The 21860-nt window shown below is 40.3% G+C and overlaps 1 protein-coding gene across 5 annotated transcripts in view; it reads right to left on the bottom strand.

The window, feature by feature from the left end:
- Nucleotides 1-21860, bottom strand: part of PIGN (phosphatidylinositol glycan anchor biosynthesis class N) — a 491207-nt gene that overhangs the window by 279906 nt on the left and 189441 nt on the right. For all 5 annotated transcript variants that reach the window (XM_088471817.1, XM_088471818.1, XM_088471815.1 and 2 more), the window contains one exon: nucleotides 3094-3172. In XM_088471817.1, the coding sequence (XP_088327943.1) occupies nucleotides 3094-3172 (79 nt within the window). The remainder of the gene's footprint in view (nucleotides 1-3093; nucleotides 3173-21860) is intronic.

Here is a 21860-nt window from a genome sequence, read left to right as displayed (position 1 = left end):
TTATATGAGACCTTGCTGATTATAATTCTTTTGTGAATAAATTCTATTTTACTTTTATCCTGTGCTACTGAGTTTCATGAAAAGTTCATTCCTAAGACCACCCCAGTTTATTGTGCCATAGTAGGCCTGCCTCGCTCCAGGAGTCTCAAGTGTCGACAGCCGTGACAGGTGGCAACAGACTACTCTAGCATTGAGAATGGGTCCTTTTGTGACGTGGATCATTGTCTTTCCTGATGTCAACACAGACAGAAACTCAGCAAGAACCACATTATGACTAGGTTGGAGAAAATTCTGCGTTGCTAATGCATGCTAAAGTTCTAAGTCAACGTGAAAAAATTGTTGGGTTTGTACACATTTAGCACTTGTGATTAATTAGGCATTGTGGTGGACTCTATAGTGAATGAAACAGTCTTCTCTTTGAAAATAATAAATGAAGAGATGGGTCAAATGATACAAAATAGATTAGCTTTAGGTCACAACTTAGCATCTGAAAAAGGTACCTGGTCCTAGATCACAGATCCTGATGATATATACAGGCACATATTGGAGAAACAGAAAATAAAATATTACACTAAGGGCCTGATTCAGAGCCGCTCGTAAGCGGCCGCTCGTTCGTTCCGAGCGATGTTTGCCCAACTGCGCATGCGTACGGATCGTAATACGCATGCGCGAACCAGCCAGTGCGGCCGAAAATCGTTTGTTCGCTAAATAGTGAATGCCTGCTATTTTCAGTGACATGAGGAGGCGTATGTGGGTGGTAACAGGGGAAGGTGCTTGAAAACGGGGAGTGGAGATCAGAAAGGTCAAAACGGGCGTTTTATGGGTGTGCATAATTAATACAGCAGCGTCACTGGGTTATTTTATAGTCAGAACTGCTCGCAAGATTGTGGTAGGAAAAACCAACCACAAGAATAGCGAGCAGTTCATACGCTGGTCAATGTACTCGATTAATCTAATAGCAGACATGACGTAGGATGCGAACGGCCAGGGGGCGTAGTTTTCCAAAAAACGACCGCAAGTTTTGTATGCTCGTTCAGACCTAGAGGCGTGAACAGACCGCAAAGAGCGAACGGTTCATTTGAATAGCCACCCCTTTTTTCTGAACGAGCGAGCGCAAATAGCGTCCGGCTCTGAATCAGGCCCTAGGTGCGATGATGGGTTTGACACTTAATTTGATCATTCATGTAAGTGACAAAAGTAAACTCTTATTTGTAAATACTTAAGGACATGTAAGTCAAGATACAACATGAGTTAGACTCTCACCCTGATTATGCAAGGATTAACATGGACTGACAGACACCTGCTCCCACAAGGGTGATGATTGACAACTAGTTACATCCCTAGCCAGGAGTACTCATGATACCTTGATAAATAAAAGGGTCTTCTCATCCTGTACAGTGAAACTACAGTATGTGAAAAAAATCCAAATAAAAAGTAGAATTTACCACATACATTATATTTTGGGCAGCATGGGATTGAAATGCCGACAGTGTTAGCCCGAAAGGGGGAAATCCCGACAATGGCAGGTAAATCACCTAATCCTCCCATCTCCCCCCCCTAACCCTCTCTTAGGGGTGTCTAACCCTAAACTCCCGGGGTAGTGCCTAACTTTAAGTCCCTCCCGGGGGTGCCTAAACCTTACCCCCCTCAGGAGCACCCTAAACCTAACCCTCCCAGGGGGTGACTAACCCTAACCTCCACCCAGCTGCGCGTAACCCTAACCCCCCCTTCCCCTAGCCCAGTGTTGGCTAACCTTGACACTCCAGCTGTTATGGAACTACATAAACCAGCATGCACTGCTACAGTTTTGCTATTAGGGCATGCTAAAACTGTGGCAGGGCATGCTGGGATATATAGTTCCACAACAGCTGGAGTGTCAAGGAGAGCCAACACTGCCCTAGCCTAACCCTAACCCCCCCATGGTTGAATAAACCCAACCCCCTCCCCCCCCCCCGCGGCTAAATACTAGGGACACCCGGGCTTACCTCAATCGGTCCAGCGTCCTTCGGCACCGGGATGAAGATAGGCGTCGTTATTTTGACATCTATCTTCTGTCCCGTGCCGGTCTTCTGGTGTCGGGATATAGACCAGCAGCATTTAGTCCGCCGGTCTATTAACTACATCCCATATTCAGTCCTCAGTACTTGTTATTCTCTCAGGTTTTTATTTGTATATTCTTCTGACCTTGTATAGATAAAATAACTTGACACATAAAATGCTAGACTTTGTGGCATACGGAATCTCTATCCTTGTGCGTACATTCCACATGCAAGTTGTACTTGTACAATGCAGATTCTTCTCCCCTAAACATTGTTCAGCTCTAAGTAATTTATAGGGACCAAGGGGTAAATTTACTATGCAGCGAATTTGAAAGTTACCACGTCTTCGGCGGTTTTGGCTGCTGGGTTTGAAGGGGGAACAATATTAAATACAAAACTGCGTTGAAAAGCGCTGCATAGTAAATTTACTCCTAAAGCTACATACACACATAACGATTTTGTAAATGACCGATTTTAGTAAACGATTTTCGTTCATTTTTTCAAGGGAAAAATGAACGAAAATCGTTTACTAAAATCGTTCATTTACTAAAAGTATTGAACGATTTTTTTGAACTACAAACGATTTTTGCATATTCCCTTAATGAAAATCGTTGAGTTCCTCAGTCTGACTGAACTACAAACGTGAACGTGCATGAACGATAATCGTTCATCGTTTTAACTTAGAAAGTGAACGATTTTTTCAACGATTGAACGATAAACGATGTTGCTAACGATAATCGTTCAAAAAATCATTGTGTGTGAATGCACCTTAAGTATTACGTTATAGAGCAGCATAAAAACATCCCTGCAGAACACACTGAAGCAAAGCCTTTTGTTAATGGACAAAAGAAGAAAAATCACATGTCACATTCCCCATGCGATACAAATTGCCACGTCTATTTCTGAATGCTCTGGTAATTTGGTGCTAAAGAGATTTGCACTACGAGTTTTCATATTATTGAAATGCCAATCTTTACAACAAAGGAAACACAAGGACACATAAAAGACATTACTCAAATGAGAAAATGTCGCTGCGTTTTGATTATACACTTACCGCCTCTTTGTAACTTCCCTCATGTATGTTAGATCTTGTTTTCCTCAAAATGTCAAGTTGTTTAGACTCTGAAAGCAAACTGTAAATACAAACACATTTAAAAAGTGCACTCGCTGACACACTGTTGTTAAACAGCTTATATATATTCCAAAAAGGTATTTGAAAGCATTTCAAAGGATACAAGAGAAAGCAATGGCAGTGATAGATTGGTTATCTGTAAACATTTCTGCAAAACAGATCCATTTTGGGTGGTAGGTTTTTTCCCCATCCCAGGCTACAAAGATCTTACGTTCCAAGACAATCATCCTCAAACGTTTGAAGGAAGAACACTAAAAGTTTGCATACTGAATTTTTGAAGAAAGTACCCTGTGTTAATCATGTTACTCCAGTCACTGTATCTATACAGTTTATAGGATAGTTTTTGACCATGTTGAGAATTTATTTGTGTCACGTTATGAAGTCTTGCTCCTATGCAACTTAAAAATCAAGGAAGGATATTACGCCCTGCAGTGTATAATTTGTCAACAGCCGACTTTCAACCCTCAAGGACTTGTGATTCCAGATACAGCACAAAACAGTAGCAACTGTATTTTGTAGGAGGTGTCTCTGGAGTCAGACAATAATTGAAGTACAATTAAAGAACAAGAACGGTGGTGTGCTTTTTTATTGACATTTATTCTCCCTATGAATGAGGTAATAAGTCATATTTTAGTCTACGTTTGAAAATAAATATTTACATTTTATATATATATATATATATATATATATATATATAAACAATTTCCAATTATGCGCTAAGCAGCCACAATAGTATAATAATTTATCCAATAGTATCTTGGTGTATTCCAAGCAGCAATCCTCAAATTAGACCTCTCTGTCTCCAGAGGTCAGAAAATGACAATTAAATAGTCACCTGAGGAGCACTTAATATTCACAATTTCAATCCCCTCTGGTGATACAATATTGATATAAATATAGATATAGATTATGAGTCAATGGAAGAGGAGAGTTGACACACAAACCACTTTAATCATTCCAAAACACTTTATTAAAATTCAAAGATACATAAAACTTTTCTTATTAACATATAACCTGTTATTATCCCAATTATAAGGAATATGATTATTGAACAAATCTTTGTCAATTGTGACTACAATCACCCAACGCGTTTCATCGACCACGACTTCATCAGGGGTTCTGTGGCGTCTTTGACTTGCTTGTCTCAAAATGTGTAAGAGACCACCTTTTTAATGACAGCTAATAGTGGTTGATTCGTTAGACAGCTCCTGAGTATTTTTAAATCCTTAATTATAGGAACATATAAAGTTTGTTCTATCTTTCAGACTTAAATTCTGGTCTCCCATGTTTGGATCTTGATTTTGATAGAAACCACATTTAGATGTTAATGAGGTGTATACTCATCATACTGAGGACAAAATATCTCTTTAATTGCTTGTTCCTGTTGTATAACAGATCTTATACAAATCCAAGACTTCTATAATGCTTCTTTAACAGAAGGATAGTCCTCCACTCACAAGGGTGGAGGACTATCCTTCTGTTAAAGAAGCATTAGAAAAGTCTGGGATTTGTATCCGTTCACACTTTGATAAAGGAGCCATAGAGCATTGAAAAATCGGATTACTTTTTGTGACACCATTTAATATATTTTATTATTATCAGTCTCCGAGTGCTGCAGTCTTTTGTTCTTTCTGAATCTTCACTCATTCTGAAGGCGCCGGAGCAGACTGTTTCTTTAGAGGAGTGCTGGTCTGTTTGAGATATTATACACACACACAGTATATATATATATATATATATATATATACATACACACACACAGTCAGGTGCATAAATATTGTGACATTGACAGAATTTTCATATTTTGGCCTCTATTCATCACCACAATGGCTTTGAAATTAAACAAACAAGATGTGCTTTAACTGCAGACTTTCAGATTTAATTTGAGGGTAATTACATCCAAATCAGGTGAATGGTGTAGGAATTACAATGGTTTCTATATGTGCCTCCCACTTTTTAAGGGGCCAAAAGTAATGGGACTATCAACTCAAAAGCTATTTCATGGACAGGTGTGGGCTATTCCCCTGCTATTTCATTATCAATTAAGCAGGTAAAAGGTCTGGAGTTGATTCTAGGTGTGACATTTACATTTGGAATCAGTTGCTGTCTACTCTCAATATGAGATCCAAAGAGCTGTCACTATCAGGGAAGCAAGCCATCAATAGGCTGAAAAATCAAAACAAACCCATCAGAGAGATAGCAAAAACATTAGGTGTGGCCAAATCAACTGTTTGGAACATTCTTAAAAAGAAAGAATGCACCGGAGAGCTCAGCAACACCAAAAGATCTGGAAGACCACGGAAAACAACTGTGGTGGATGACAGAAGAATTATTTCCCTGGTGAAGAAAAACCCTTCACAACAGTTGGCCAAATCAAGAACACTCTCCAGGAGGTAGGTGTATATGTGTCAAAGTCAACAATCAAGAGAAGATTTCACAACAGTGAATATAGAGGGTTCACCAAAAGAAGTAAACCATTGGTGAGCCACAAAAACAGGAAGACCAAATTAGAGTTTGCCAAACAACATCTAAAAAAGCCATTATAGTTCTGGAACAACATCCTATGGACAGATGAGACAAAGATCAACTTGTACCAGAGTGATGGGAAGAGAAGAGTATGGAGAAGGAAAGGAACTGCTCATGATCCAAAACATACCACCTCATCAGTGAAGCATGGTGGTTGGAAGTGTCATGGCGTGGGCATGTATGGCTGCCAATGGAACACAAAAGCAGCAGAATGAATTCTGAAGTGTTTCGGGCAATATTATATGCTCATATTCAGTCAAATGCTTCAGAACTCATTGGACGGCGCTTCACAGTGCAGATGGACAATGACCCGAAGCATACTGCAAAAGCAACCAAAGAGTTTTTTAAGGCTAAAAAGTGGAATGTTATGCAATGGCCAAGTCAATCCCCTGACCTGAATCCGATTGAGCATGCATTTCACTTGATGAAGACAAAACTGAAGGGAAAATGCCCCAAGAACAAGCAGGAACTGAAGACATTTGCAGTATAGGCCTGGCAGAGCATCACCAGGGATGAAACCCAGCGTCTGGTGATGTCTATGCGTTCCAGCTTCAGGCTGTAATTGCCTGCAAAGGATTTGCAACAAAGTATTAAAAAGTGAAAGTTAGATTTAGGATTGTTTAGTTTGTCCCATTACTTTTGGCCCCTTAAAAAGTGGGAGGCACATATAGAAACCGTTGTACAGTAATTCCTACACCGTTCACCTGATTTGGATGTAATTACCCTCAAATTAAATCTGAAAGTCTGCAGTTAAAGCACATCTTGTTTGTTTCATTTCAAAGCCATTGTGGTGGTGAATAGAGGCCAAAATATGAAAATTCTGTCAATGTCCCAATATTTATGCACCTGACTGTACATATATATATTTATATATATATACATATACATACACATATATATATATATATATATATATATATATATACACATTTTACACACAGCATATGATATTCAATAGTAATTTGATTTGTACAACATCATTACTGTGATAACCATGCATTATCAGATATTCAACACGCACAAATGGTCATTTTTAAGATTAACTCTCTTATAACCAGTTAACCCTTTCATTGACTAATCATCACTATACTGTTAAATTATTTTTGTTTGTACATGTTACTTCTTTTTGGTACAAACAAAGAAAACGAACCCCAAGTCGTGAAAGCAAAATTTATTTTGCTTTATTTTTCTCTTTATTATCTCAATAATAAAAGAATTCCAAAAAAACACCATAAAACCACATTCTGACTGGGGCCATAAATCAGTATGAGTAATAATTACTTGCCAAGATAGCATGGCAAGTATATTGCCTGCATATAGGACAACTTTATTCTCTGAGCTTTTATATTGTAGAACAGTTATAACATAGGGCATTGATGAGTATACTGAGTGAGACACTCCAGATGTGTTACATTTGGGAAGACCACAATAAAACATTTATTTCTGGATAACGAATCGATACCTTGCATACAGGTAAAAGTTGGCTCTGAAGCAGGGAACATTTCTGCTCACAAAATGATTAAAGGGAATTTAGGGGGCAGGGTATTTAAATTCACACTCGGTATGTAAATAGTCAATACTGCTCTCGTATTCAAGAGCCACAACTGATCCATATAGGAGTCATATAGACAACAGACTTCCATCCCTGCTGCGCTAACATCTAGCATGTATTAAGTCTGCCAGGGATGGTGGTGCTAAAGAACCCACAAAATGTAGGTCACGCATGCGCACTAGCGCCACTGAAAAGAGCAGTGAAGCCGCTCACGGGACAGCTGTTTTCCGGATCAACTGTTACCATGCCGGAGCAATGCTGAATTGCTCCGCATTCCGCAGCGAGTTAGAGTGTTAGTTATCGGGGCCCGTACCCCGATAATTAACATCACAAATAGAGCCATTAATCAGTGATTTTCCAGACACAGCTGTCTGAAGGGGATGCAATCGGGAAGCCGGCTGACAACCGGCTTCCCGACTGTCATATCCCGGCGAGGGTGAAATGTCCGGCGTCTAGATGTAGATTCCGGTCATTTCCCCGACGCCGGGAGACCGGCGCCCAGCATCCCGATTGAAGTGATGCCGGGCGCTGCGAGTGGACAGCCGCGGGGGGAGGGTTAGGTTTAGCGCACCCGGGGGGGACTTAGGGTTAGGCACCCCCCCCAGGAGGGTTAGAGTTAGGCTAGGGGGAAAGAGGGTTAGGGTTAGGCATCCCCCGGGGAGGACTTAGGGTTAGGCACCCCCGGGGGACTTAGGTTTAGGCAGCAGGGAAGGGGGGGTTAGGGTTAGACACTTACAGGGGGGATTAGGGTTAGGCACTTGGGGGGGAGGTTAGGGTTAGGCACCCCTAAGGGGGGTTAGGGTTAGGTTAGTATATACTTACCTTACAACGATCGGGATTTCCAGCGCTGTCGGGCTCACGCTGCCGGCGGTATTTCATACCGATTCCGTCTGAAGAAGTAAACATGGCTCTGTGGAAGATTGTCAATGCAGCTGTTTTGATAGCTGCCATTCTCTTTTAAGCTCTTATGCACATAAAAGCATTAGTTACAAGTTTAGTTGAAGTGAATAACATTGGTGGTCTGAGCATACTACATAGGGTTAGAGGAGTTTACTAGCATAAAATAGTGTAATTTATCTATTAGGCAAGAAATTGTAAATAACACTAAAATTACAATAATTTATTCAATAATGAAAAGATACTTCATTGTATATTATCTGTTATTTATAAAGCACTGACATATTAGACAACATTGTATATTGAGTGTATCATGACTAAAACTACATACAATGATGTGAAAGAGAATTTAAATATAATGAAAAATACTTTATTAAACTTTAATTCTTGGAGTAGTTTACTACAGATTTTGTTATACAGGTTGAGTCTCCCACATCCAAAATGTTCGGGACCAGGGGTATTTTGGATAATGGAATATTCCGTATTTTGGAATATTTGTATATCATAATGAAGTGGGACCCCAATATACACACAGAATACATTTATTTGTTATATACACCTTATACACACAGCCTGCAGGTAATTTTATACAATATTTTCAATAATTTTGTGGTTCACAAAAACTTTGTGTACAGAAATGAAATTCATTTATGTTTCATATACACCTTATACACACAGCCTGAAGGTAATTTTATACAATATTTTTAATAATTTGTGACTTAGACAAAGTTTCTGTACATTGAACCATCAAAAATCAAAAGGTTTCATTATCTCAGTCATGCAAAAATTATTCCGTATTTCGGAATATTCTGTATTTCAGAATATTTGGATATGGGAGACTCAACCTGTACAACTAATATTTCTCTCTCTCACTCCTCGGCTATTTTATTCCAAATTATAGAACAAAGCATTTCAACGATAATGCTATATATTTTTTTGCTGCAGTACAACATCCGTGCTTACAACATTATACTAGAATTTTGCCATCATGACATCATAACCCCTTATATTTCAAAGAGCGCAAAAATCAGTTAACCTAAAAGCAAGCAATGCTCATTGAAAATGACACCATATAAATTATAGTGACGAACTGCACCACGGCACCCAAGAGCTCATTTGAGCGTCTAGTGACAATTTAACATTCAAAGCTCCTTCTATCAGAGCTGCATTGCTTGGATCTGGCTACTGTATTCCTGTGATGTTTAATGAGGTTAATGAACCAGAACCATATTATGAATTACAATGTGTAACAGCAACATGTCATGCTTCTATATATGAAGATTATCTTCAGATTCTGAGATAATTTTTTTGCTTGATAGTTTAATATTGACTCCCCTGAAGGAACTTCATCTATAGAAATTATTGCCAATAGCATTATATCCATTTTGGTGAACTGTCAGAATAAATTGTTAGGCAAGTACTCCTTGATGGCAAGAAAGAAACAGGTACAGTCAGATATATATTCTTCACTTTCCGTTTGTTGTAGGAAAAATAATATGACACTCTAAAAATGAGAGTACAGATGCATGAGATGCCTGCGGTGAGTGAGTCACCAGGTCCTGCAAGATTCTGCAAGTGCCGAGCATCTTTTTTGGCCGAAAATGCGTAGAGTTGCAATGCGTTGCGACTGAAACACACCGGGAGACTGCATTGATTAATTTGATATACAACACTTGTATATCTTTGTACGACTGTCTGTAAATGAAGCACAACAGAACTTGGCGAGGAAAAAAGCTGCGGCCTCTACATCATAGCACTTCGAACACAGATTCAGACTCAATCGCACACAGATATACAAGTGTCACATATCAAATTAATCAGTGCAGTCATGTGTCTTTGTCACATTGCAGTGAGTCCGAGTTGTATTTTAGACGTATAGCAGTGCGACTAAGATGCATTTACAAGCGAAAAAGGAGCTTGGCGCAAGCAGTCTCGTAACGTGACATGGTGCCGCAAAGGGCTGTTTGGCATGACTGTAGCATCAATGTATGAGGACACATCTGTATAAAATGGACCTTCAGTACCAGTGTATAAAGGCCTATGACCTTAAGGCCCTTCTGGTTCTCACAAATGGACTCTGGAAGGGTCTGTACTGCAGAAGTAAATATAAAATCAACCAAAGAGTCAGGGACAGAAAACAGGACTGAAGAGTAGAGCTGCAGGCTGAAGTAAGGGCAGATAGACATAAAGAGAAAGCAGGATGAACCATAGAGGTCAAAACCCAGAAAGCAAAACAAATGCTGCAAAGTAAGAATGCTTTCAAAAATAGAAGTGTTAATAGTTTATTTTTATCAATTAACAAAATGCAAAGTGAATGAACAGAAGAGAAATCTAAATCAAATCAATATTCGGTGTGACCACCCTTTGCCTTCAAAACAGGACCAATTCTTTTAGATACACTTGCACACAGTTTTTGAAGGAACTCGGCAGGGAGGTTGTTCCAAACATCTTGGGGAACTAACCACAGAACTTCTGTGGATGTAGGCTTGCTCAAATCCTTCTGTATAAGCAACTGTGTTCCTTGCTGAATCAGGCCCTCAGAGTGATATTTAGCCATTCATCCTGTGAACTGCAAGAAAAAATTCCTTAACTAACTGGTATTAAAACTATTATATCACCTGGATCCGGCCTCAGTATGAATGTAGTTCACCAGCCGCTGTCATATGATCTCAGCTGTAGACCGGGCAGAGGCTCATGCACCTTGCCTTGCTGTAATAGTGATAGTAGCAGTAATGGACTGTTCGTGTGCAGGAGAGTTGTTCTGCCTCTGTTAGTTGATCCGGGCTGAGTGGCTAGCTGCAGCTCACAAAGTCTGTGCTGCTGTAATAGCAGCAGCTAGGTTGTTTGCCATAGATGGTATTACCTCTGTATCAACACTGCAGATGGAGATGCTGCCAGCTGCACATCTCTGCATGGAGGAGGCACTGGCTTGTGTATAATGATACTAGGGACATAACGGAACTGTCCTTCACGCGTTTCTATCACAACTGAGATTTTCTTCAGAAGGATGAAAGTGCGGAAAGTAGGTAAGTATGTACATGCACAGCATAACAAATTGCAAAATCTGTCCGCAAAACTGACTTGTGTACAACGCTAAATTAGGCTCTTAATCACATTTAGAGGAGAACTTTGCTTTATTAATGATGTTATGGTAAAATAATCCCACAAATAGTTGCAAACCAGGTATGTAAATTGAATTAATGGAACTGCAGCACTTCATGTAGAGGAAAAAGATGCTGTTGCAAGACTGGGATCAGGGCCGAACCACCCATTAGACCCATGTCCAAAAGAACTCCCTCCATGCCTAGACTGTGACATTCCATTTTTATGTTTTTACGTAAAACTAAGTTGTAGAATAGGGGTAAAGCTATGGGGCACTGTGCAGAACCCGTGGCTCTAGCCTGGATGGCAATCGCTTAAGTCGGCCAGTTCCACCATTGGCAGATGGTCATTATATAAAACCTGGCTCATTCTCTGCATGTGGAGAGACTGTCTTGGAGGGAAGTTAATATAATGTGGGGACTAATATGCTAGGTATTAATGTCGTGTGGGGGCAGGTGTGTGAGGATATATTAATGTTATGTTTCAGGTATTCATGCTGTATCAGTATCAATGTTATATAGAAAGGCATGGTGGCACTTTATTAAATGTGGGCGAATATTGTAAAATGAGGTTTGTGTTTCTTATCTATCTTGTAGTGGCCATTAATGCAATATGTGATCTCTATTAAAAGTGAGGGGCTATGTCAGAATTAATTGAAGGAAATAAGTCAATTTATTAAATTTGTTATTATTTTGATACTGTGGGTGGTTGAGAAAAAAATCCTTTTGTGAGGAAAAAGCATGTGTAGCATGAAACTAACCTTTAAATGCACCCAAACCTGTCCCTTTATCTTATAGATCTAATTCTGTCCAGCAAAAATTGTATTATATTTTTTTCACCTGTCAAAACAAACTTTCAGCAGGTGCCACCATCTTAGATTACTGGGTACTATTATGCTTGATGTCACAAGAGTATTTGTGGCTCATAAATTATCCTTATTGTGCTAAGACAATTATTGTAAGAAACGTTATTAATATTAGTATGTGTTTTTCAAACAACTAATACAAAAGCCTTAATTTAGTGAGTTAAATGCATTGGAATTTCTGTCTGAATTAGTTTCTCACTGATAACAACAACCTACAAAACAACATTGAGAACCAATGTTAGAAATGCCATTGAAAGGCATCTCAATGAGTTGGTGATGAACTGGATATTGTAGCCATCTCCAGAGGCCTCTCTGCCTGAGCAGTTTGTGATTCCTATCTGTCACTGGTACGGAGAATAGGCAATCAGTGTCTTGGCAGTTCTGTTTATGCAGCACTTTTGAAACCCAAAGATCGAAAACTGCAAAGAGCTGCAAACAAACAAATGTCTCAATGTCCCACATAGCTCTCATGTTACAGATAAGTCCTCGGACATTCTGCTTAGGACTAATGACAAAGAGGGGTAATGATGCTAAACAGACAAAGGCAGCTGGCTGCTGTAGAAGAGTGAAATAATCTTACATATATTGCTAAACAAACAAAATAAAATATAAATATCAAGAAAATCAAAACACTGCACTGTAATTCTGCCCATCCACTACACGACATATAAACGACAGCACGATTATGACCTTGTAATCGTGCTGTCGTTTCTATGTCTTAGATGTTCCTACACTGAACGAGCAGTTGTTCAGTGTAGGCACATCAATCATCTGGTAACATGCTGAACCTGACGTTATCGTCAGGTTGACCAGCATGTTTGCCCAATGATAGATGTCCAATATGACCAGCGTGCATGCGCATCACTGTTCGTATTAGACATTAAACTGCACGATTTGTGGGCAATTACCAAGCGATTGAGCGATAACAACGGTCGTTATCGCTCAATCGCTAGGTTTAATCGCCTAGTGGATGGGCAGCATAACCACCCTTAAAAAAATATTTGAATGAAATATAACATATATAAAAGAAATTTGTAAAACACTAGCCACTGCTTTTAATCAATGTAAAAATGCCATGTTAAAAGTTTTACTTTACTTATTTTTCAGTTCACCCTTTGCATATCAGAATTTATTTTTTTAAACACCAAGCAAAGCATTTCACAAACTTATGCAGGGGGTGGCTGACACCTTTAATACCTTTAGACCTGGGGTCAAGCAAGACTATGTGGAATAGGCTCTTCTACTACTAGTGTATCCCAACAGAAAAAAACAGCATGATGAAAAATGTGCAGGCTAGGTTTTATATATTCCATGAACAGTGGCATAGCATGGGGGGGTTCGAGCAGGCCACGTGCCCGGAGCGCCATCTGACCGGCTCAGGGGGGAAGCCCCACCGGCCACGATCCAGGACACTGATTTCAAATCAGTGTAGTGCGGAGTAACAAACACCGGCGCCGGGTAGTACACTCGTACTACCTGCCGGCGGTGTATTTGTTTTGGCAGCCAATGAGAGTCAGACAGACAATCATTGGCAGCTGCGCCCACTGCAGGAGCAGGGCTGGAGCTCACTCATGAGCTCCGCCTTCTGGCTCCCACAATGGGTGATGGGAGAGACGACATGACATCTCTCCCATAGTGCAGACAGAGTGCAGAGCGGTCTGGGAGGACGAAAGAGCGGACAGTGGCGGGCGCGGCAGGAGTGGGTATTCGAGTAAGTGTTGTGTATTTTTTTGTGTGTTTTACATGAGGCTCTACTGGGGGCACTGCATTGGGGGGACCACTACTGGGAGCACTGCATAGGGGGGGCTACTACTGGGGGAACTGCATAGAGGGGACTGCTACTATTGAAGGCACTGCATAAGGGGGACTGCTACTGGGGGCACTATATAAGGGGCACTACTGAAGGGACTGCATAGGGGAGACTACTACTGAGGGCACTGCATAGGGGGTACTACTACTGGGGACACTGCATAGGGGGGACCACTACTGGGGGCACTGCATAGGGGGGACCACTACTGGGGGCACTGTATAAGGGGCACTGCATAGGGGGACCACTACTAGCGGCACTGTATAAGGGGCACTACTACAGAGGGTTCTGCTACAGTGGGCATTGCAGGAGGGGTACTACTACTGGGGGCATTAAGGTGCATAATGAATGGAAAGGAATGTTCCCAGAGTGACGAGAAACGGTGGTGCATCATGTTGACACCACCCCATTTTCCAGTGGCCATGCCCCTTGTGTCATGTGACCATGCCCAATTTTTTGGTGCGCACCTTTGGTGCACACACATACTTTGGGGAGGGGGGGCTCCATTTTTTAACTTGCCATGGGCTCCAAATACCCTAGTTACGCCACTGTCCATGAAATATGAGAACTTATTCTCTAAAAGAGCTCATACAATACAGAGTTCCTTCAGGGTGCGGTCAGCATACTAACAATTGGGAGGCTGGCGCTTAGAATGCTGTTGCCGGAAACCTGACACCTGTCAGAATCCCAGCATCCCAACTGTAAGTACTGAGGTTAGGGGTGGGTTAGGGTTAAGCACTAAGCGGGGCGGATTAGATTTAGGGTGCGGGGGGAGGTTAGGTTTAGGTACTAAGGGGGAGATTAGATTTAGGCAGGGAGGAGAGAGGTTTAGGGAGAGGTGGAGGGTTAAGATACTGACCGACAGTTGTCCGTATCCTAACCCTTTTGGGATGCCGGCGTAGTGATTCTGACTGCCGGGATCCCGAACGCTGGCATGCTGTACCCAAACCATTAATTCTAGTGCCCAATATACAATAGAGAGACAGTGTTTCACTAAACAATAAAGAGAGCATTCAGGTGACCCCAGTACAATACTTAGCACAATCTAGGGACTTATAAACAATACATACAGCATTTCAGAGGAACTTCTATGCAATACAGAGATAATTATATACACATTTACTCAATATAGATAACTTTCTTATGACCACGACACAAAACACAAGGCATACTGGTTGCTACTATTTAATGTCAACCCTGTCCTGGAAGATGCTCTCAAATGTAGACCACAATCCTATGTTGGTTTTATAATGTAGGCACTATAAATATCAGGTTGTTTTACAATGCAGGTCCCCGAAGTCTTTTGTGGTGGTACAGTACAGACCCCTAAAATTTCTGGTGGCTGTATTTTTCTTAGAACATAAACAAATGGCAGCTTTACAATAGAGACCCAAGATCTAAAATGGCTGTATATTGCTCAAGGTCTTGCAGGTGAAAAAAATAAGAGAACAGTGGATGATGGTACTTGGCAACCATTCTGATTTTGTTTATAATTGTGTTATTATTAAACACTTTTTGAATGACCAGTTACTTCTGTGCCTGCCTCTCAACAGCCTATCAAAAAAAGGCAGGTTCTAGGACCCCAATTTGAGCCCTGGCACAAGATCTACATAGCACTGATATAAACTACAATACCATAGTAGGGTTAATAGTCTGCATTTTATTAATTGATAAAATTAAAGGGAAAAAACATAAGAGAAATCAAAATCAATATTTGGTGTGACCACCCTTTGTCTTCAAAACAGCATCAATTCTTCTAAGTACACTTGCCCAAAGTCAGGGATTTTATAGGATTTTTTGTATGTTGAAACACAGTCATCAACTGAAACAGAAACAGCTGTGTATTAGGCTTAAAACTGGGTGAGGAACAGCCAAACTCTGCTACAAAGGTGAGGTTGTAGAAGACAGTTTCATGTCACACACCATGGCAAGCCTGAGCACAGCAACAAGACATAAGGTTGTTATACTGCATCAGCAAGGTCTCTCCCAGGGAAAGATTTCAAAGCAGACTGGGGTTTTCAAGATGTGCTTTTCAAGCTCTTTTGAAGAAGCACAAAGAAACTGGGAATGTTGAGGACCGTAGACGCAATGGTCAGCAAAGGAATCTTAGGGCATTAGATGAAAGACACATCATGTTTACTTCCCTTCCAAATCAGAAGATGTCCAGCAGTGCCATCAGCTCATAAATGGCAGAAACCAGTGGGACCCAGGTACACCCATCTACTGTTCGGAGAAGTCTGGGCAAAAGTGGTCTTCATAGAAGAATTGCGGCCAGAAAGTTATACCTTCGACATTGAAACAAGGCCAAGGGACTCAACTATGCACGAAAATATAGGAACTGGGGTGCAGAAAAATTCCTGCAGGCGCTCTGGACTAATGAGTCAAAATTTTAACTATTTGGCTGTAACAGAAGGCAGTTTGTTCGCTGAAGGACTGGAGAGTGGTACAATAATAGGTGTCTGCAGGCAACAGTGAAGCATGGTGGAGGTTTCTTGCAAGTTTGGGGCTGCATTTCAGCAAATGGAGTTGGGGATTTGGTCAGGATTAATGGTGTCCTCAATGCTGAGAAAAAGGCAGGTACTAATCCATCATGCAATACCATCACGGAGGCGTCTAAATGGCTCCAAATTTATTCTGCAGCAGGACAACGACCCCAAACATACCGCCAATGTCATTAAGAACTATCTTCAGCGTGAAAAAGAAAAAGTAGTCTTGGAAGTGATGATATGACCCCCATAAAGCCTTGATCTCAACATCATTGAGTCTGTCTGGGATTACATGAAGAGACAGAAGGATTTGAGCAAACCTACATCCACAGAAGATCTGTGATTAGTTCTCCAAGTTATTTGGAAAAACCTCCCTGCCGAGTTCCTTCAAAAACTGTGTGCAAGTGTGCCTGGAAGAACTGATGCTGTTTTGAAGGCAAAGGGTGGTCACACCAAAAATTAATTTGATTTAGTTTTTCTCTTCTAATCATTCACTTTGCATTTTGTTAATTGATAAAAAAATAAACTATTAACACTTCTACTGTGTTTTTGAAAGCATTCTTACTTTGCAGCATTTTTTCCCACACCTGCCTAAACTTTTGCACAGTACAGTATGTCACAAAAGGATAAAATAGATTGAGTGCTGTCAACTAGGCACTTGGAATTAAGGGGGAATTCAATTTGCCGTGGTAATTTACTGTGACTTATTGTTCCCCGGGGGCTATTCAATTAGCCCCAAAGCTGGCAGTTATCTGGGATATTTCTTCACCGGCCTGGGGCAGGTTAAAAAACAAATCCCCAATAAGCAGCCCTGTTTTCACGATCATGGCTGGGAAAACACATATTGTAGGTCCGTGACCTTATCCAAATAAAACTGGACCTAACTGAATTGCCCAAAGGCAAAGAAATGCAGTTAGTCCCGTTTTATTTGCCTGAAAAATTATCGGGGCTAACTGAATTTCCCCTAAGTGTTTGAATATATTAATTCACTCTGATATATACATCCATAAGCCTGCTAATAATATAAACTTGTATATTCTGTTTGTTAGCTTGGACATTATATCTCAGTACTGGTTGTAATCATTGAAGCATACCTATAGCATACTGACTTGTCTGCTTTTTGAAGAGTGAGCTACAGTAATAACACATTTAACAGAGATGTACTATACTGTGGTCTAATTTAGTAATACAAGCAAATATATACTTTTTTTCCAGCCAGTTAATGATTCAGTGAAGCTCTGGCGAAGTAGAGGTTAAGATGAAATTTCAAAAAACTTGGCATTTTGATTAATGAAAATAAAGGGGAAAGTCTGCATGAAAAACAGCCCACATAGGCTGGATTACTGCATGTAACAGCTTTAAGATGAAACCCATCCAACATCCCCAGCATTATATGAGCTGCCAATACCAGTGATGTAGTTTTGTCTTTTATAACCAAAATTAATTATTTGAAATACATTTTGTAAAGAACATGGACATTTCACCATTTTATAGCCTGATTTACTTGCAGCTAATGCTATTACTGTTATTAAATATAAGGATGAATCACATGCTCTATTAAGGGGATGTTTCAGTTGTAGAAAATGTGAGAGCCCATTGAACACAGGTAAAGATCACTTGAGGATAATTAAGCAGGTATTACCAATCTATTCACTTTCTGCAAAAAAAAATAAAAATTACCATATGGAGTCATTAAATGTGAGCGAATTATCAACCTTCTTAAAAAGGTGACAGATAAATGTTTATACTTTATCTCTCATTACCCTGCAGGAGAAAGAATTACAATTGAAATCAAGTAATAAAACAATGCATATAATACACTCAGTAATTTCTATATCTTTTGTTCTATCATTTTATTATGTTCACATTAGCGATGTAATAAAAACCCTGTTTTATCCAGATAAGGGTTTCTGAACCATATCATGTTAGGATATTCCTTCTCATTTAAAATGCTAGTGCTGCATCATCAGTAATTTATGGGCAACTACCCCCAGAAAAATACATTTCTATATATAAACTAAAAGCTAAACTTCAATATTCAGCTTATCTCACATCTGCAAGAAAAAGGCTAACCTTCAAATAATAATGTCAAATGCCATTGATTTCTAAGTATATGTCAACACTGCAATAGAGCATTTTTAAAGAAGAGGCTGCTACAATAAGTAAAATGGAAGGTCTAGGGAGAGGAATTATAAGAGCCTCAATTATATATTTTAGAAATATTCTGTCATGGAGAAAAAAAATAATCTATTGGCCCCTTAGATGTTATTCACAATCTGATTTTCTGCCAATAGATATGGCCATTCCCCTGTGTGTGGACATCACCAACCTGTGTCAGGCACAGGGGCTTGTCAGTCAGTCCCTCAAATCGGTGAGGATTACAGTTTATACTGGCCATTACTCCATCTCATAGATATATACCACCATACAACATATTGTTAAACATGGCTGATATGAGAAGTGGAAAGTGATTGCATTCTGGATGTACACCATAAGATGCTCTGCTGCAAATTACGTAACAAAATTATAAGGGTGCACAGCAAATCAAAGCAAAATGTCCCTTAACTGCATTTTAACCTATATAAAGAAAAATGCTAATTACCAGAAAACATTTCCTTACTCTTCAAGTTCCAAGAAACTGCATCATTTTTTTAAATCCAATTATTATGCTGAATCATGTATACAGTACATCATCTGGCCCAAACTATTAGGAAAACCGAACATGACAACAATATGTGATTGTTGAACATCTCATTCAAAAGCCATGAGCAGAGGAGCTGATTCCGAGTCACACGCAATGCAGATGTTAACATAAATTAGTTTTTTGTGACAGCACATATATCTAAAGTTGTGCGGCGCATGCATTCCAACGGTGACTACATACCGAGGCATAAGACTGACTGACATGCACTGACTCTGAAACTAATTGGGTATTCTTTGTTAGTGAAGGAATAGAGCATGAAAATATTCTATCTGATGAGTGTGTTGTGGGAGTGTTGAAGGTGGTTGCTTACTCACATACATTGGAGGCCATACTCTGATGGAGATTCTGCACCTAGCATGTGGTTAGTGCAAGTCGCAATAGTGGGTGTCCCAGACCTTGCACATTCAGACGCACGTCTGTGTACAAGGTGTAGGGCCTTTACTAGCATTAATATAAAGTTGCAAATACAACTGTGACAAAAGATGCAAACGCAGTCAGACCATTAGTGTATAGTTGGTCCTCCCTTTCCTGCTACAACAGACTCCACACTTCTGAAAAGGCATTCCACTAGATTTGGAACAAGGCTGAGGAGAGTCGCACATATTCAGCCACAAAGCATTTCTGAGGTTGGGCATAATAGTTTGAACAATGTAACAATAAGCTAACCAAACTGTGAAATCGGGATGATGTGGTTCATTTAAACTGAAAGAGTCATATTGATGTGTCCTTGCTAGGCTCTCTAAAATCACACCAATTACCCCTCTATCTGGATACTGTAGCACCATGTTATCGGATATTCATATTGAGTTCTCTCAAAAGAATCCTATACGTCTATATTAAATATGCAATGAAAAAAGTGAATACTCACATAAAAATAGCACAAATTAGCAAAACAGCAGCAGGATATTAGTAAAAAAAAGAAGCAGAAAATTACCAAAAACATTAGCAAAGACCAGCAGTAAAACTAGTTAAACTTTGTGTATCTAAAGTCTAAGGGCCTGATTCAGACCCTCTCGCAAGCGGTTCGATGGTGGGGCACTCTGCACGCGCGGCGTGCACAAGCCCCGGAGCGAGAGAGAAATTCACTCGCTCTGGGGCTCGCAACAAACGGGGTGGCTGTCGATGTTGATCTACAGCTCGCCCCAGTTTTGTAGGCGGGGTGGAGGGCAGTGGCTGGACAAATGGTGGCGTTCCTGAAGGAACGCCTGCCGTATGTGGGCGGCACTACTGACATCACCAGTGATGTCAGTAGTAAGCTTCCGGCTCTTTTAGAGCCGGAAGTTCACTGGGACTTGCAGCAGACAAGACCCTACCACAAGGGTCCTGTCGCAAGCCCGATGGTCATGACCATCAACTGGCCGCTCGCAAAAGCTGTGGGTGGTCACCCACAGCTTAGCGAGCGGCCAGCTTTAATTTAAAAAAAAAGCGGCCGCCCTTATTAAGAGCGAATGCTCGCTTTTTGCGAGCGGCTCTGAATGAGGTCCTAAATGCGAATAAATGTGCAAAATAATATTGTACAAATAATACAATGATCTATGATATACAGATGTGTTCTCATAAGCTGTTGCTCAAGTCGCGCCAAATAGCCGCTTCTCGGCCCACCAGATCGCGGACGACTCAGCCGCACAGATAATCTTTCTCACTCAAATTGTGCATCTTATTTGCACAACTAAAACAACTGGGTATGACAAAACTACATAGCTAGCTTGTACTGATCAATTTTACGTGCAACATTTATATATCTGTGTGCGATTGAGTCTGAATTTGTGTACGAAGGGCTCCGATGCGAGCGGATACAGAATTTTCTCAGCCAAGTTCCATTGAGCTTCATCTGATACTTTGTAAGTGTTTAAAATTCCAATGCAGATTGTTGGATAGTCATTACTGTTCGTATATACATACTGTATGTAAGCTCTGTTATCCTTCTTTTTATTCATTTGAATGTTTATTCATTACCACATAATTGTAATATTTATATTGCATGTTGTTGGTGCTTTATACAATAAAAAAAAACTGAAAAAAAAAAAAAAAAAAGAAAATTCCTAAGTAGTTTAATACTGTACGTTGCCCGCCATCTCTAGTGAGTGGTGTTTTGCTGCATCTGCAGAATATTAAATAAATACGGCACGTTACTCCTCAGAGCGTCTCATTCCTGCCAGACGTCTAGCGTTAGGTGTATCAGGGCACATCTGTAAAGCTAGGTACACCGTATACAAATATTGGTCCGATTTGCCAATAATAGGGTGATCGGCCTCATTTATTGTATAGTGTGTATGCACGATCGTTCCAGTGTTTCACAGATGAAACAATTAGAAAAGATCCACAAATGCTTTCCTTCTATTATCTGATTCGTTCGTCAAGACCGAACATCTCAGCCTCAATTTCCCAAGCAGTGTGTGTGCATTCTTAATAATCTGTCCATATTTCCTATGTTTTCCTGTCACTATGTCTTCCTCCTTGTGGGCGGACATATGCAACATCAGCGTGGTGTGGCGGAAAATCGGTAGCTTCTAATAAAAAATTGTTTAATGTGTAACTGTTATGAGTCGTCATGACAGCTCATATATGCTGCAGGTTCTGTCCAGAGTTGACAGGCAAAGACTGTGAGGTTTTGTCCAGGCTGATTGCTCCCAGCTGGGAAGCCTCTGTGAATATGCAGCAAGCAGCTGCTCATAGTGGTAATTACCAAAGGCTAGTCTCATTTGATCACACGGGATTGGCTCTGACTTCTGCCTTGCCAGAAAAAGTTT

This window comes from Taudactylus pleione, unplaced genomic scaffold (assembly GCF_031769625.1).
Source record: "Taudactylus pleione unplaced genomic scaffold, aTauple2 ptg000116l, whole genome shotgun sequence".
NCBI lineage: Eukaryota > Metazoa > Chordata > Amphibia > Anura > Myobatrachidae > Taudactylus > Taudactylus pleione.
Note: the sequence above shows the minus strand (reverse complement) of the source record. Positions and strands in the feature narration are given on the sequence as shown.